The 15561-nt window shown below is 42.6% G+C and overlaps 1 protein-coding gene across 1 annotated transcript; it reads left to right on the top strand.

The window, feature by feature from the left end:
* Positions 1–6538: 6538 nt before the first annotated feature.
* Positions 6539–15171, top strand: LOC132832382 (zinc-binding protein A33-like). The gene is made up of 6 exons (XM_060850332.1): positions 6539–6955; positions 7189–7284; positions 9261–9494; positions 10839–10861; positions 10955–11070; positions 13177–15171. The coding sequence occupies exons 1-6, from the start codon at positions 6581–6583 to the stop codon at positions 13758–13760; spliced, it is 1428 nt and encodes a 475-aa protein (XP_060706315.1). The 5' UTR covers positions 6539–6580; the 3' UTR covers positions 13761–15171.
* Positions 15172–15561: the final 390 nt, after the last annotated feature.

A 15561-nucleotide genomic window follows, 5' to 3' on the forward strand; every position in this document is an offset into this window, starting at 1 on the left:
GAAACTAAGTGCTGGAGAAACTCAGCAGGTTTGGCAGCATCTGTGGACAGAAAACAGAGTTAATGCAATATGACCCTTCTAGGAACAATAGAAATTGGTCAGATTTGTCCTGCTTTTTTGTGTACATGACATATGCAGGTGTGCTGGGTATATGCTGGTGTGTTGTAAGTGTGCTAGAGTCCTGCAGGTTCTGGAGCACAGCTTTCAATTTTTGTTGTCTGAATGTCACCAGGCCCCATAGCCTTTGCAGTATCCAGTGCCTCCCACCATTCCTTAATATCACATGGACTGAATCGAATTGGTTGAAGACTAGAATCTCTGATGCTGGGGATCACTGGAAAAGGCCGAGATGGATTATCTATTGGGCATCTCTGACTGAAGATGGATTCAAATGCCTTACCTTTTTTATAATATGTTGGGATTTCCCCATCATTTAGGATGGGGATACATTTGGAGTCTCCTCCTCCTCCTGGGAGTTATTTAATTGTCTACTTCGACACAACACGTGACTCCAGACCCACTGCAATGTGCTTGACTTTGGTTTTTGAAAGGACCAAGCGAAACATTCAGATGTATCTACCACTGCAGGGGTTCAGGAAGGTTAAACATCGCACAGCACCAGGTTATAGTCCAACAGGTTTGTTTGGAAGCACTAGGTTTCGAAGCGCTGCTTCTTCATCATGTCAGAAGGAGCGCTTTGAAAGCTAGTGCTTCCAAATAAACCTGTTGGACTATAGTCTGGCGTTGTGTGATGCTTAACTTTGTCCACCCCTAGTCCAACACCGGCTCCTCCACATCAGAGGTTCAAGAAGGCAGCTCACCACCGCCATCTCCAGGGCAATTAGGAAAGGGCAATAAAGGAGGTAAAACCCACTGACACTGATGATTCGGTGTCATACCTGTTTAGCTGGCGCAGTGCAACCAACTCGCAGCCACTGTTCCAGAGACGCCTGCAAAATTAAATCTCAAACTCAGTAGCGTGGGGAATAATTGGAGAGCAGAAACAGAAGAATTAAAACCCAATACTGTTCCCTCAGCACTGCACTGAGGTGTCTGGCTCTGTGCTTAAACCTGTGGATTGGAAGAGACTGTGCAGAACAGCAGTGGGCGGCACGGTGGCACAGAGGTTAGCACTGCTGCCTCATAGCTCCTGAGACCCGGGTTCAATTCCCGACTCAGGCAACTGACTGAGTTTGCACGTTCTCCCCGTGTCTGCGTGGGTTTCCTCCAATTCACAGTTCCGTAGTGTTAGGTAAGGGGTAAATGTAGGGAAATGGGTGGGTTGCGGGTCGGTGTGGACTTGTTGGCCCGAAGGGCCTGTTTCCACACTGTGAGTAATCTAATCCCTCTGATCAGCGAATCCAGGGATAGCGCTGAAATGGCAGAGGGTGAAACTACACAAAGTAAAGCACAATGTGAAGTGTGGCCGAACAATTAGCAAGTTGTCAGGCTGTTGAATTTAGAAAGTTTTATTCAAAAAGTGAATCAGGCTTGACAAACTGAGCAGTGCGGAAGCTGCCAGCAGATGGCGGAATTGCTCATTATTTCCTTTGGGCGGAGAAAAGGCGCTTTGCAAATGGGGAGCAGCAGCCTCAGAGTTCACTCATGTCCAATCCCTGCAGATATCTCTCTCCCTTCTTATTAGGCAGGACACAAGACAGCAAGAAAATGAAAGACTGACAACCCATAACAGCCACTGCCGAGAGAGAGCAGACAACAACAACTTGGATTTGTGTAGCGCGTATAAATGCAGAGAAACGAACTGAAGCTGTTTCGTTCAAAGAAGTTGGCACTGAGCCGCAAAAGGCAATGCTGGGATGGGATGGGATGGGTGACAGGGTGCCTGGTTGGAGATCATATTCCCCAGCTCTGGGGATCGTCCAGAGGCTAGAGTGGGAGCGGTGCGGCGATTGAGTGAATTGTTAAGCTGGAGGGAGAGACTGAAGTCTGGTAGGTCATGGGAGGGGGATTTAAAACGAGACATGTAAGCTTGAGGTAATGCTGGACTGGGAGCCAATGCGGATCAGTAACTAACCAAGGAAGTTGAAGAGAGGATTAAGTTGAAATAAAAAGCGTATTAGAAGATAATAGTCAGCTATAGCCCGGAAGAGTAGATTAGATTCCAAACCCGGGAGGTGGGTGGGGGATCAAGGTGACAGAGCACATGGTCAGGCGCTTTTCAGCAATGGCTGTGGGTCCCATGGAGAGGTCACTGCTGACCCGCTCAGGTCATAGCCCCCCGGGACTAGCTGGTATTGGGAGACCACAGACACCACTTCACTGTCCAGAAGCCTATTCTAACATTTTCTGAGTAAATGATATTTCCAAACCACAAGTTCCTGGCTGGAGTGGGTACAGGTACTTTTAAATGCGGTTCAGGAGCAGTTCTAAAATCCTAGACCTATCAAATCTCTCCAGCGTAGTTGGAAATGTTTTAATTGTTCCTCTCCCTCAACAGAACTCGTTTCATTCAGCCCCTGCGGCAGTACTTACTTACACCACACGTGCGTTGGACTGGATGGCTGATAACGCCAGTCTGCAGCACAAGATACACCCAGCTGTTTGTCTGGAATGGAGAATTCAATCCTGTCTTCAATGGAGTTAGCCAAGGTTTCTGCATTGCGCAATTTGATTCAACTGCTTACAGTTTTCAGGCTCACGAGAGGTAATATACACACACAAAAACACATAGTGAATAGGCAGAGCTCACCCTCCTGTGTTAGCAGTATTAACATGTTGGTGTTTAATACTCACACCAGCTAATCTTTGAGTTGAGTAGGCCTTCTTGGGTAGATTGTTAGTAACATAGGGACTTCCACAATGTCTGCATTATTTTTAGTTTTACCTGAGTAATCTCTGAGTTGTCTGAGGGTGTATTTAACCCACAGCATCCATTTACTGATGGTCACTTTTTAAACAGTGTGTTTATTAATTATGATGTAGATTTATATACCTCCATTTATATTATTTTACGGTTACTGGTATTCATCCATTAGTGGTATTGTCCCCTTGTTTAAATGTGAGTTAAGGCTATTTCTATTCATTTGAGTCGAAGAGAAAATTGAGTAATGTTAAGGAATTGAACTGTGAATGCTCATTACTTCAACTAGCAGCAACATTTTAAAAACCAAAATGGAATACCGTGGATGCTGGAAACCAAAATAAAAGCAGACCAAGAAAGCTGAAACCACCCAGAAGGATCTGTGGGGTCAGAAGGAGAATTTTTCCGAATGGGTCTCGAAATGGTCAGAATCAGAACAACTGAACACAGTGATAATAATTAACAAACAACATTGATTCAGGCTGCAGCCTCCACAGATGCTGCCAGAGTGTTTCAAACAGGAGCCTTTACTCTGTTACATGGGAAAGGCAGAAGCAGTATCATGACGAGGAGCGATCACTCTTCCAAACTCAGGCTAAGTATTTTTCATCAACCTGCACAGATGTGCCATGCCACACATCTGAAGGAGGTGGGACTTGAATCCGGGCCTCCTGCCTCAGAGGTAGAGACACTGCCACTGCACCCCAAGAGCTCTATAAAACCCTGCAGGATTACAGAACAAATGGACACTGGTTTCAGGCATGTGTTACCATGGTAGGTCATTGTGAATTTATGCAAATTCCCTTCACCTCATTCACTCTGACAGGTTACCTGTATTGGGGTCCAGTGCATTACAAAACAAAAAAAAGTTATATTGTATTCAGCTATTAGCATGAACCCTAACCTTACATCATGTCTTTCTTGTCGACATTCCCACTTCTCAAGTCTCATGCCGCCTGATCCTCCTGCTCACTGTTTATTTTTCCCAGCTCCTACACTCCTTCAAGTGTGACCTCTTTCCCCCTGCAAATCTTTGAGGTCTGCCCCATAGCTCCCCATGGTTTTTTTTAATTATTATTCACTTTTAGGGTATTTGGTTAGACCAGTATTTATTGCCCATCTCTAATTGCCCAGAGTTGAGAAGTGACCACATTGCTCTGGGTTTGGAGTCATGTGTAGGAGTCGGGTGTAGTCCTGACCAAGTGAGAATGACTGACAGATTTCCTTTCCTGAAGGACATTGGTGACCTAGATGTGTTTTTCTGACAATCGGCAATAGTTTCATGCTCATCATTAGCTCCTTACTACCCGGTTTTTATTGAACTCCAATTCCACCATCTGCCGTTCTTTAAAAATTGTAATTGTACCCACATTCCCCATTTCCTCTGGAAGTTCATTCCACATGCAAACCACCATATCTTACGCTCACCAGCCTTGTGTCAATCAATGAGTGATACTAATTTAAAACCACTGCTGCCAAATTTCACACTCCAACCTGTCCGGTCTTCTCACAGCTCAACCTGGGTTCGATGGAATAAAAGCCTGACTCCCACAAAATACTGTAAGAAAGTAGCCTAGACCCTAACTATTTCTGATGTTAAAGGCAGTTGTGAAGTTGATATTCCAGGTGTGATGCAGCAGGTCAAATAACATAGCTTTAAGCAAAACAGAACTTAATTAAACACCACAGTTGAAACACGAACAAAGGAAAACACAATTTAGAATAACTTAACTAGTGGAAAATTTAACTGACCCAACACAGCAACCTAATGAAGGAGCTGTTCCTATTCCTGTAACATCCCGTAAACACAACCCTTGGCGCAAACGGGTTCTTACAGACAGGAGAATTTTTGGAGAGAAAAGTCAGCCAGGGATCATCATCCGAAGCATGGAATTTTTTGCACTGCAGCAGCTCCTGTGACTGTTACAACTGAACTAAACTCAAAATAAAAATCTGAACTGGGAGAACTGGCCACTCCTGGGCCATTGTTAAAATAGACATTTCAGCATCTCTGCCTTTACAATCGCTTTTGAAAAAAACCCCAGAAGACAAAATAATCTTTTTAAAGTGACAGCATCATCACAGCTTCCAGATTCCCCTCCAACCCACTCTGTCACCAAACAGCACTAATTTCCTGAATCCTAAATTACTTTCTGAAATCAGCACTGTTTGCCACTTTGGTTGCACTCTAGTCTGTGTGTGTATGAGCCAGGTCTGTACGCTGAAAGCAGCTAGGGTTTAGCTCTGTGGCCAGGTTCAGGCACATGCAAGAAAAATGTCGACAGTAACACCTGGAACTCTTCATTACCTTACGTGCTTAACTTTTTAGCTCTCAATTCTCTTACTACTTCATACCTAAGACATTTTTGTCCCTAAGTACCTTGGTACCAAAGATAACACCATGTGTGGTGACACTATACACTTTTCAGTGTACTCCTGTACTTCTGTACTTGGGTTCATGTGACAATAAAATCTAAAATCTCACAGGGTTGGAGCAACTTATCATCTAGTATAGAGGATTGATTAACCAACAGAAATAGAGAGTCAGGATAAATGGGGCGTCTTCTGATTGCCAACATGTAACTAATGGTACATCACAGGGTTCAGGAATCGGGTCCCAACTATTTACAATCAATATTAGTGACTTAGATTCAGGGATAGAATGTGCAGATGTCATTAAAATAGTTGGGGAAGTAAGTTGCAATGAAGAAATAAGAAAATTTACAAATGGAAATGGATCAGTAAGCTGAATAGGCCAACATTTGGCAGATGGAATTGGAAATGGATAAGTGTGAAGTTATCTGGTTTGGTCAGAGGAATAGAAAGGCAGTTTGTTTTCTAAATCCGAAGACACTTCAGGGCATTATGATGCAGAGGGATCTGGGTGTTGACATGCAAAAATGACAGAAAACTCCTGTGCAGGTATAGCAGGTAACAGAAAAGCAAGTATAATTTTGGCATTTCACACAAAGGAAACGGAGTATAGAAGTAAGGAAATGTTGCAGCAACTGTATAAGGCACCATGAGGCCTCACCTGGAGCAGAGTGGTCAGGTTTTGTCCTATTACTTGAAGAGGGATATAGTTGTCAGCATTTCAGAGGAGGTTCACTAGATTGATTCGAGAGATGAGTGCGTTGTCTTATGAAGAGATCTCGAGCAGTGTAGGCCCATACTCTCTGGAGTTTAAAAGAATGAGAGGAGATCTAATTGAACGATATAAGATGCTAAAGATGATTGACAAAGCAGATATAGAGAGGATGTTTCCTCTTGTGAGGTAATCTAGAGCGAAAGTTTGAGGATAAGGAGTATCATCTTTAAAACAGGGATAAAGAGAAATTACTTCTTTCAAAGGGTGGTGAAACTATGGAATTCATGACCCCAGAGTGTAGTGAATGCCAGGACGTGGAGCAAATTTAAGAAGATACACGGATTTTCAATTAGTTAAAGGGTTGAAGGGTTATACAGAGTGGGTAGGAAGGTGCAGTTGAGATGGAGATGAAATCAGTCATGGTCATATTAAATGACAGAAGAGGCTTAAGGAGCTGAATTGTTTACTCTGCTCCTAGCTCTTCTGTTCTTATTCCGGGAGGGACATAAGGGAACCAAACTTGTTTATCAAGAATCCATTGATATTACTCACTTTTCCCCGCCCTATTCTGGGCTGTGGTTTATAATGCTGCTGCTGAAATCAGGAAATAATACTAGGTAAATATTTCACTTAACACCGTGCTATCACGGCACAGTGATCCGCCTTTCACGATGGAAGCTGATCTTTCCTGTGCTGTTTGCCATGATCTGTATAAAGATCCTGTCTTACTTGACTGTGATCACAGCTTCTGTCGATCCTGTGTGACCCAGTACTGGGAGAGAGCTGACACTGCCTGCTGTCCTGTCTGTAGAAAGGAGACTTCCTCCAGGACCCTGAGACCCAACCGCACTCTCTCCAACATCGTGGAGACATTTGTAAAAAGCGGTGGAGGTGGTGAAATTCAGCAGGAATGCAGCCGACACAAGGAAAAGATTACATTATTTTGTAAATCTGACAATCAGCTCATCTGTCTGGTTTGTCAGTCTTCCAAAAGTCATCAGAACCACGAAGTGCTGCCAGTGGAAGAAGCTGTTGAAGAGTTGAAGGTGAGGGGACACTGAGTAAAATAAAATACAGCAATAAATAACAGATATGGATTTGAGAGGCTCCCGATGCTTAAAGCATATTTTTGTAATTACTCTGTTTTTGAGTGAAATGCCACTTGTCTTGCTGTTTCAAATCCTGAGAGCTATTAGGTTGAATTTTATCTGTATAGCCTTTAACCTTTAGACATTATTTCTGGAAAAAAACCCAAATTCATTGATGTTTTTTTGATCAGGAGGAACTGGAAACCTCCCTGAAGCCAATTCAGGAGAAGAAGAAGGAATGTGAAACTGTGAAAAGTGATTATGAGAAAACATTGTCCCACATTCAGGTACTTCTGATGTTGCATTGTTTGATACCCTGTCTAGAATTGTAAAATTGCTTCGTGCAGCACTCTCATCCTCATACTGCAGATAAGGTAAAGAGATGGTAGAAACCAGAATGGTGCTCAAACTGAGAGGTTACACCTATCAGGAAAGATGCCGCATAATATAGATAAATGTGAGGTTATCCAGTTTGTTCATACAAAATAGGAAGTCATATTATTATTTGAATGGCGATAGATTTGGAAAGGAGGAGGTGCAATGAGACCTGGGTGTGCTCGTACACCAGTCACTGAAAGTAAACATGCTGGGGGGCAGCGGGCAGGAAAGTGGACAGACAGTTGCTGGTCCTCATTGTAGCTACAGCTGCAGGGTTGTCTTGATGTAATTGTACAGGGCCTTGGTAAAACCATACCTGGAATATTGTGTGCTGTGTTGGTCTCCCTATCTGAGGAAGGAAGATTTCCCAGATTGATCCCTGGGATGGCAGGGTGGACATATGAAGAGAGAATGGATTTGTTAGTCACTGGAGTTTAGAAGAATGAGAAGGAATCCTATAGAAACTGATAAAATTCTGACAGGGCTGGACATGGTAAACACAGGAAGGATGTTTCTAAGGTTGGGTGAATTGGCCATGCTGTGCAAGGCATGGTGGCATAGTGGTCAGCACTGCTGCCTCACAGCGCCAGAGACCCGGCTTCAATTCCCACCTCAGCTGTCTGTGTGGAGTTTGCACATTCTCCTCCATGTCTGCGTGGGTTTCCTCCCACAGTCCAAAAACGTGCAGGTTAGGTGAATTGTTGGGTGAAGGGGTAAATGTAGGGGAATAGGTCTGGGTGGGTTGCTCTTCAGAGGGTCAGTGTAGACTTGTTGGGCTGAAGGGCCTGTTTCCACAATGTAAGTAATCTAATCTAATGACTGGCGAGTCTAGAACCAGCAGGTTACAAGGATACGGGGTAGGCCATTTAAGATTGAGGTGAGCAGAAATGTCTTCACCTCAGAGAGTGGAATTTTCTGCCATGTTGAGTAGGGGAGGCCAAAACATTGAATGCTTTCAAGAAGTGGTTAGATATTGCTCTTAGGAGTAAAGGATGGGGAGAAGGCGGGAAAGCATGATCATGTTGAATGGCAGGGCAAGCTCATTGAACCAAATGGCCCACTCCTAGTTTTGAATGTTTCTATTCAATGGGCTCTGGCTCTCTTCTCTGGGAAAGCAAAGGCTGAGGGGTGATTTGGTGATGAGGTCATGCTCGGGTGGGCATGGAGAAGAAGTTTCCACTGAAACTATAACTCGGGATCCTCCGTATGCTCCAGTCCTCAGTCATGACTTGGAGATACCGGTGTTGGACTGGGGTGTACAAAGTTAAAAATCACACCACACCAGGTTATAGTCCAACAGGTGCTATAGTAGGAGTGACGCTCTGAAAGCTAGTGCTTCCAATTAAACCTGTTGGACTATAACATGATGTTGTGTGATTTTTAACCTAGTCCTCAGTGAGATAATTCAGGAATTCAACAACTTTCTCATCCGTTATTGCTCTGCTGAATAAATCTATAACCTGTTCTATGGAAAGGTAAATTAATGTACTTTCACTGCATTAGAGAATAATTTCATTGTATTTAAAAGAAAACAATAAATTATTTGTTTTGGGAATCAGATTGGAAATGTTTTTCTCTACTATATTCACAAATGAAAAAATCTGCACAGGCTGAACAGCCTTTCAGAAGTCTTCATAAATTATGAGTGGTTCTGTAAAATCATGCTTTGTTTCATCCATTAAAGAATAATTATCCCTATATTTGAAGAAATCTCAAATGACCTCAGTGAGGATGAACCAGATTGGAAATGCTATTCTCAATAACATTCTGAAATGAGCTGCAGTTTGATTTGATTTCAAGAATGTCCCAGATTGTTGTTCAAAGTTTCTCAGGCTGAACAATATTTTAATTTGTTTTTGTTCGATCTGATTATTATTTCCCAAAGGTCCAAGGTGTAAAAACAGAGAAACAGATTACAGCTGAATTTGAAAAGCTTCACCAGTTTCTCCGTGAGGAAGAGAGGATTGTGTTGAAAGATCTGAAACTGGAAAAAGAGAAACACACTCAGGAGATGAAGGAGAGGATTGCAAAGATAACAGAGGAAATCTCATCCCTTTCAGTCACTGTTCAGGATATTGAACAAGAGCTGAGGGAACAGGACAGCATCACATTTTTAACAGTAACTATTTATTTTCCTCTCCTTTGCCTCTTTTCTTTGAGAGTGTCTTGATTTTTTTTACTTCAAAAATATACTTTATTCATAAAAATATTTTGATGATCTGTACCATTGGTCATGCCATATATACGTAAACATTCCATTTCTTTGCATGCAGAGATCAAGTAATCATTCATATAGACAGGTCTGTACGTTTATCATCCATATGTTTAGCTGAGGCATCAGCAGAACCCACTAACTGTGTGGGCCCCCTGTGCTTAGGCAGGCAGATGTTACACGGTGGTCTTTCCCCACTGCGCCTTGGCGGCAGCCACCCCAAGCTTCAGCGTGTCCCTCAACACGTAGTCCTGGACCTTGGAATGTGCCAGTCCACAACACTCAGTCAGGGTCAGCTCCTTCAGCTGGAAGATCAACCGGTTTCGGACAGACTAAAGAGCATCTTTGACCGAGTTGATGAATTGCAGATTCTGTCATTAAAATGTAGAGTATTAACCTCACTGAGTAACAGCACGCCAATGACCTGTGATATAGGAATTTCCCTTTACTCATGGTGATTCTGAATCACTGTTGATTTTAGTCTTCGGGTTGCTGTGATTAGATGTCTTGTTTCTTCTTAAATGATTTTACAGGAGTCCAGCTACACTCAAACCCAACCTTCACATACTAACACTGCACACAGATATTGGTCTACATCACCTCCGAGTCTCTTCCACAATGTTCCAGTGGAACCCATCAGAAGCTTAAGGAACAACATCTCGCCTTCCGTTCAGGCATTTTACAGCCTTCAGGATGCAACACTGAGTTCAACAACTTCAGGCCATCAGCTCTGTCCTCTAAGAAAGCAATTAATCAAATCCCACCCTGTCTTCTCCCTGTAACCCGGCGCATCTTTCTTTATCAGATAATGATCCAACTCCTTTTTGAATGTCCCCCCCACACTCTCAGACAGTATACTCCAGACTCTAACCCCTTGAGTGACCCTCCCTCCCCCCACACTCTCAGGCGGCATTGTGTATTCCAGACCCTAACCACTCGTTGTATGAGAGAGCTTTTCCTCTGTCTCCATTGATGTGTTTAACAGCCACTGTGATGGAATCTTCATCCCTGGAACCATTCTCATAACTTTTGTTGCACTTTCTGTTGAGACCTTCATATCTTCCCTTATATTTGATGCTCAGATTTGGACCCAGTAATGTGGAGTAAGTGACATTGCACCAAGGACAGGATGAGGCTTTTCAATCACGCTCTATATTTAAAATGTACTTTTCCATTGACTCCAGTTTGTTTGTTTCATTTCGTGATAAAATGTTCTCTTGACTAACTATAAAAATTGTCCTTGTTTGACAGAAATTCACGGATACAAAGAAAAGGTAAAGCTTACATCCTTGATTTGATTTTTATTTCTAACATATCCCTCTCCCACCCTGGAATGACCCAACACTGACCTTTATCTCCTGTTTCAGAGTGAAGCAAACTCTCCCAGAGCCACAGAAGGTTTACCCTTTAATAAATGTGGGCAAGTACATCGGCTCCCTGCAGTACAGAGTGTGGAAAAAGATGCTGACAGTGATTAATACAGGTGGGTGTGAGCTTCCTGACACCAGCTCTTCAACAACTCTCACAATTATGTGTAGAAGCTATCGTCTGAATGCTGACCTATGTTTTAACTTGTATAACATGTACCATAAAACAGTAGGTTCTTGTTGAGATATGATTTGGAGATGCCAGTGTTGAACTGGAGTGTACAAAGTTAAAAATCACACAAAACCAGGTAATAGTCCAACAGGTTTAATTGGAAGTACTAGCTTTTGGAGCGCTGTTTTTGTCAACCATCTGATGGAGGAGCGGCGCTCCGAAAGCTAGTGCTTCCAATTAAACCTGTTGGACTATAACCTGGTGTTGTGCAATTTTTAACCTTGTTGAGATAGATGTCTTGAAGTTTATTAACAACAGTATTGGTATTGCTATAATTTCACAGATTTGCACATAGTCTGGGTTCAGTGATTATTGGTGTTTGGTGCTTACTGATATTACTGTACATAACATAATGATTTTGGGTGGCATGGTGGCTCAGTGGTTAGCACTGCTGCCTCACAACACGAGAGACCTGGTTCAATTCCTGCCTCAGGGAACAGTCTGTCTGAGGTTTGCACGTTCTCCCTGTGTCTGCGTGGGTTTCCTCCGGGTACTCCGGTTTCCTCCCACAGTCCAAAGATGTGCAGGTAAGGTGAATTGGCCATGCTAAATGCCCGTAGTGTTAGGCGAAGGGGTAAATGTAGGGGAATGGCTCTGGGTGAGTTGCTGTTCGGAGGGTCGGTGTGGACTGGTTGGTTAAATTAATCTAATTTAATCTAATCACAACTGACTAACTGAACACACAATACTTTTTCATCACACTGTAAGAGCAACTGACAATGAAGCTGATACCTTTAACCAAAACACAAATTGCTGGAAAAATTCAGCAGGTCCAGCAGCATCTGTGAAGAGAAATCAGAGTTAATGTTTCAGGTTTTGTTCCTCAGAATACCTTTATACCAGAATGTCACTTGGTATGATACAATGTAACTGTCCCAAAGATATTTTGCCTGTTGGGTCTGTAATCTACATAGTAATGCAACAATGAACATAGAACATTACAGCGCAGTACAGGCCCTTCGGCCCTCGATGTTGCGCCGACCTGTCATACCAATCTGAAGCCCATCTAACTTACACTATTCCATGTACGTCCATATGCTGTTTAAAATCTTCCCCAGGGAATGAATTTTTAAATTCTGGTTCATTTCTGATTTTCCCAGTCACTAAGCAGCTGTAAAAGTTACAGCCATGACAGGAAGAATGAGCTGATACTCTCAACTGCTCCACAAATGGTACCACTAGTGTAAACTATTAACTTGGAGACTACCAAGTTAACCTCTTCTTTCTCTTTGGTACTGTGATCAAGAATGACAGACTTTCACAAAGTTTCTTATCGAAACTCAAACTAATCTGTTTATTATAATACAAAAATTATTCTTAAAACAAATTGCAAGACCTATTAATATCCAAACAAAATCCAGTATCAGAACTCCATTCCCCTCTGATTCCAAACAATTGCACTCACACATGCACAGGAAGAATGGTCCTGTTCAGGAGGTATTTCACAAATAAGGTAAAACATCCTTATTGGCCAAGAGTCTGTGAAACAAAGGATGGAGGTTGATGCTCCTGAGTTTCTTGTTAACAAAATCGCACTGCTGACCGCTCTATATTGATAAAAGACCTTTCAAACAGAGCTTTAGTTTGAAGGAGGATCAAGATGCTTTCAAAGTCTTGGACAAATGGTCCCAGTTCCTTTTCTTGTAGTTGAGCAGGTCATATAAATTGTTGACTTTATTAAGTTTCCAGATTTGATACAGGAGAAGCAGAGAGAAAGAGAGCAGCTGTCTGACCCTTTCTGTTGCTTCTCCTTCTCTGACTCTCTAGGTATTGGAAATAAAAGTCCCAGCCAAGGTTGCTAAGCAATTTAGAGGCATATGTTCCAGTAATTAAGGACAATCAGTGCTTTTTATTCCAGAATGTGTCCAAATGGTTAAATATCTTGCAGCTCTTCACACTCTCCATATATATATGTGTTTGTTTGTTTGTGTATGTATTCATTCCCAACAAGTGAAAGACTAACCATTTGTTTGTGATCGTCTGTTCCCAGCTCCAGTCACCTTGGACCCTAATACTGCCAATCTTTACCTTCTCCTGTCTGAGGACCTGAGCACCATGAAAAACACTGGGAAATGGGAGCAGCTTCCCAACAATCCAGAGAGATTTGATCGATGTCCCTGTGTTTTGGGATTGGAGGGATTCACATCAGGGAGACATTCCTGGGAGGTAGAGGTGGGGAACAAGCCTCAATGGAATATCGGTGTGGCCAAGGAATCCATCAACAGGAAGGGACAGATCTACCTCAGTCCGAGTAAAGGATATTGGGCAGTGGTGCTAAGAGATGGGAATGAATACTTGGCTTGTGATGAGCCATGGAAACATTTAAAGCTGAGTATGAATCCGAGGAAGATCCGAGTCTGTCTGGATTATGAGGGAGGGGAGGTGTCCTTTTATAACTCAGAGAACAAGAGCCATATCTACACTTTCAATGGGACATTCACTGAGAAACTCTACCCCTTCTTCAGTCCAGGTTTTAATATCGAGTGTAAAAATCCAGAACCACTCAAAACCTGTCCCCAGTCAGTAACCATCCAGGAGGATGATGGGTCAGTCCATTTCTCCAACTCGAAATAACGTCTTCTGCTTGCTACACCATTCTCAGACTCAGCACCAGTAGCTTCTCATAGGCACTGGGAGGTTTACTGGGACATCAGCTGTCCAGTACCCCCATTTCCTCTCCAGCCCTCCCCTCCATACTTTTGACTCACTGGTGAATGTGAGATTCTGACAATGGGGAAAATCCCACACACTACACAGCAATTATCATAGATAAATGCCACAATTACTGAGAAATGCCCATAGAGTCTGGGACATGCATAAGAAACAGGAACAGGAATCAGCTGTCTGGCCTCTCAAGCCTGCTCCACCATTCAATAAAGATGTGCAGGTTAGATGAATTGGCCATGCAGAAATTGCCCGTAGTGTTAGGTGTAGGGAAATGGGTCTGGTTGGGTTGCTCTTCGGAGGGTTGGTGCGGACTTGTTGGGCCGAAGGGCCTGTTTCCACATTGTAAGTAATCTAATCTAATCTAATCATGGCAGATCTTGTGTGGACTCGGCTCCACTTACCCGCCCGCTCACCATAACCCTTAATCCCTCTACTGTTCTTTGCCTTGATAGGCATTCAACGAAGTAGCCTCAGCTGCTTCACTGGGCAGAGAATTCCACAGATTCACAACTCTCTGGGTGAAGAAGTTCCTCCTCAGCTCAGTCCTCAATCTGCTCTCCCTTATTGTCAGGTTATACCCCCTAGTTCTAGTTTCACCAGCTAGTGGAAATAATCTCCTTGCTTCTATCTTATCTATTCGCTTCATAATTTTGTATGTTTCTACAAGAATCCCCCCCCCCCACATTCTTGTAAATCCCAAAGAGTATAGTCCCAGTCTACTCAAACTCTCCTCATAAGGCAACCTTCTCAATTCCAGAATTAGTGTAGTGAACCTCCTCTGCACACCCTCCAGTGCCATGCAGTATATCCATGTAGTAATCTAAATGTCTAATCTTTGAAGCAACTGTCAGTGATTCAATGAAAATAGTTAGATATCTGTATTGGAGTTTATTAGTAAGCAAATATTACAATGTACAAATATTAATAAGCAATGATCTGAGCCATAGGGACAGAATAGGGTCAGACACAATAGCCTATTGCTTTGAGAATAATAGCCAGTGGCTAATTTTAGAGTCTGCTGGGTTGACGTTGCCATCAGGACTGTGTAACTATTCCATTTCTTTCTGATCCTGAATGTTCTTGACGTGTTTATCTGCTCTCTATCTCTGCAGGGAGGTTTCCCTTAACTTTATTGATTTGTGTTTCACCATACATACATAAGTTGACTGATCGCTTTATTGTCCCATGTATTTGTTTGTTATATTTGTTACAAATGCAGTGAAAAGTATTGTGAGATGTCATTACTGTCCAACACCATCTTAAAACATAGAAAATAAACCAGGGCACAGTATATAGCAGCTTACAGCAATACTTTGTTGAGACACTTGTGACACAATCTGATAACTTGAACATCTCTCTGTTTAAACTGTGTTTTTTTTCTGTGATGAGTTTATAATGTAAGAGATTGGGATCTATCATAAAGTTTCTCACAATTATTCCTGCCTGACAGCAGTGCTGAGTGACTGTACAAGTTTTATAGGTGACCAGTTCCCGGTTAACATCAGTGAATATAATAGACCAGGGATGGACAGAGTTTATCTGGAATTCCTGTGGTGAAGCTGAAATGACTTGGTAATATTTGTTAGGCGAATGATGGAGCAGATGGGAAATGTGGAAATACTTAATGCAGCGAAATGTTGGGATCTGAATGCATGACCTGTGGTGATTAGCTGAAGATATCCCCATGGCACCATTTTGTAGCTGTAAC

Source organism: Hemiscyllium ocellatum, chromosome 35, assembly GCF_020745735.1.
Source record: "Hemiscyllium ocellatum isolate sHemOce1 chromosome 35, sHemOce1.pat.X.cur, whole genome shotgun sequence".
In the NCBI taxonomy this organism is placed as follows: Eukaryota; Metazoa; Chordata; class Chondrichthyes; order Orectolobiformes; family Hemiscylliidae; genus Hemiscyllium; species Hemiscyllium ocellatum.

Bases quoted from the DNA above. Each gene is read 5' to 3' on its own strand.
- LOC132832382 (XM_060850332.1), top strand. From the start codon at position 6,581: ATGGAAGCTGATCTTTCCTGTGCTGTTTGCCATGATCTGTATAAAGAT. The intron at 6,956-7,188 runs GTGAGGGGACAC...TTTTTTGATCAG, and splicing joins AAGCTGTTGAAGAGTTGAAG to GAGGAACTGGAAACCTCCCT. The intron at 10,862-10,954 runs GTAAAGCTTACA...CTCCTGTTTCAG, and splicing joins TTCACGGATACAAAGAAAAG to AGTGAAGCAAACTCTCCCAG.